The 1,811-nt window shown below is 48.4% G+C and overlaps 1 protein-coding gene across 1 annotated transcript in view; it reads right to left on the minus strand.

Moving 5' to 3' along the window:
- FOXG_22215 (uncharacterized protein) overlaps positions 1-1,391 on the minus strand; it is a gene marked incomplete at both ends in the record, with an annotated part of 2,865 nt that extends 1,474 nt beyond the window's left edge. Inside the window, 4 exons of the mRNA XM_018402613.1 lie at positions 123-350; positions 396-428; positions 488-828; positions 881-1,391. Of these exons, the coding sequence (XP_018256426.1) occupies positions 123-350; positions 396-428; positions 488-828; positions 881-1,391 (1,113 nt within the window). The remainder of the gene's footprint in view (positions 1-122; positions 351-395; positions 429-487; positions 829-880) is intronic.
- Between the last annotated feature and the right edge of the window lie 420 nt (positions 1,392-1,811).

Consider the following 1,811-nt stretch of genomic DNA (forward strand, 5'->3'; position numbering starts at 1 on the left):
TGAGGGACTTTTGTTCTTCCCCAGATCCCTGATATGACGGCTGGTCTTCGGCGTGTTATCAGAGTCGCGTTGCCCGTCGCCAGGGGCATCCCGATGCAGGCGTCGTTTCCTTCTTGGCTGACTGAATCTCTGGATGCATGAGCGCTTTCCGCCGAGAAATCGGCCCAGTTTCCAGTCACTCTCCAGCCAGAAAGGATGTTTTTCTTCGTCATGCCTACTTCCCTGGCTTTGGCATAAGCCTTGATGAAGTTGACCTTGTCCACCGGGGCAGAATCGGTCAGGCTTGTCAGTTTTTGAAGTTCTTTACGATAGGCAGCTTTGGAGGCATTGAACACCCCATTATCAAGTGGCTGTAGGCCATGAGAGCAGTGGGCTGGCAGGTAACAACAATATACGTTGTTCAAAAAGCACGTAGCCATCCACTCATCCTGGATTTTGAGTTAGCGATATTCTTTTTTCAGAAGGCTCGGAACGGGCAGATACGCACGGATACGTGGCTTCTATGGCCATCTAATATGATAAGCCTCGCATCGGACTCATCTTCCGGTTGTGTTTGGGGAAGATAGACTTCTCTGAGCCACTCAATTGCGATATGGTTGTCTGTCCAGCCGTTGTCGGACGTGATATAATACCAGTCGGCTATCTCCTTGAGCTCTTCGATAAACCACTGTTGTTGAAGTTCTTTGCCTTTAAAAATAATCCCCGGTTTCAGAAGACGGCCAGTTGCAGTCACGGCTTCGAGAAAGCTAGTCCAAGTGCGGGACTGAGAGCCTTTGAGGAAGGCCTTCATCTTGGGATCGCTGCTGCCGATAACTAAGGAATCCAAGCCTGGATTCGCAATAGATTAGCTCAATCAATGGGTATAACGACAAATGCTTACCAAATCCAGCCATTATACCGCCCTCATCAACGTTAACCGTGTTCTCAGGCTTGATCCAGCCATATTCTCTTTCCCGAATATCAAAGTACCAATTGACGGCGGTCGGGGTAAAACAATGAACCCTCGATGCTTCCTGGCGTTTTCCTATCTTCTTCTTTATGGATAGATGGCGTTTCACGAACCTGGTTAGCCAATGGACACCGATAGGCCGTTCCCTGCCTTGTTGCCGTAGGAGGGCAGCGACGGTGGCGCGAACTTGACTGTGGGATGGAGCATAGCCTAGGGCCTCTTGCCGAAGTATCCAGGTAATCAATCTGGCCTCTTGAGACTTGGATAACAGCCGGCTAGGATGGGTGACTTCAGATTTAGGCGGTATGCCTCTTAGTCGATCAGAAAGAGTGGTCTGGGGCATGCCATGCTTCTGGGCGGCCTCATGTTGCGAGAGTCCATTATCTGTGACATCCAGCATGGCTTCGATAACATCATCCTCTGTATAAGGTAATTGAGGCATTTTCAGCGTGGTTTTGAAAGGCTGGTATAGATAAAAATCTGATGAGACTTGGCGGAGGGAGGTTGATGAGGGAGGCGTTTTGAGACATTTCACATTAGTTCTGTACGGTCATACCGCAAGCGTCACTGGAGAAGGAATGTTAAAATATTACATCTTACGCAAATCTAAATACGGCAGCTATTTTCCCACGCTAATAGCTTCACTTTTGGTCAAACAATATGCAAGTGAAAAATCGCATTTTATATGGGAGACTATTTTTTTTGCTGACCGGTAGAGGGGTATGACCGAATGAGGGGTACTGCATGGTATCTGATCCAATAGTTCTGAGGGTGCCTTCTCCTTTGAAAACAGTTGAACCGGCTTTTGTTGAGAGGTAGGCATCGCGGAGTTATTGGTCGAACCTGTAGTAGGCTGAGAGAC

The sequence above is a fragment of the Fusarium oxysporum genome, genomic scaffold (genome assembly GCF_000149955.1).
Source record: "Fusarium oxysporum f. sp. lycopersici 4287 supercont2.30 genomic scaffold, whole genome shotgun sequence".
Taxonomy (NCBI): Eukaryota; Fungi; Ascomycota; class Sordariomycetes; order Hypocreales; family Nectriaceae; genus Fusarium; species Fusarium oxysporum.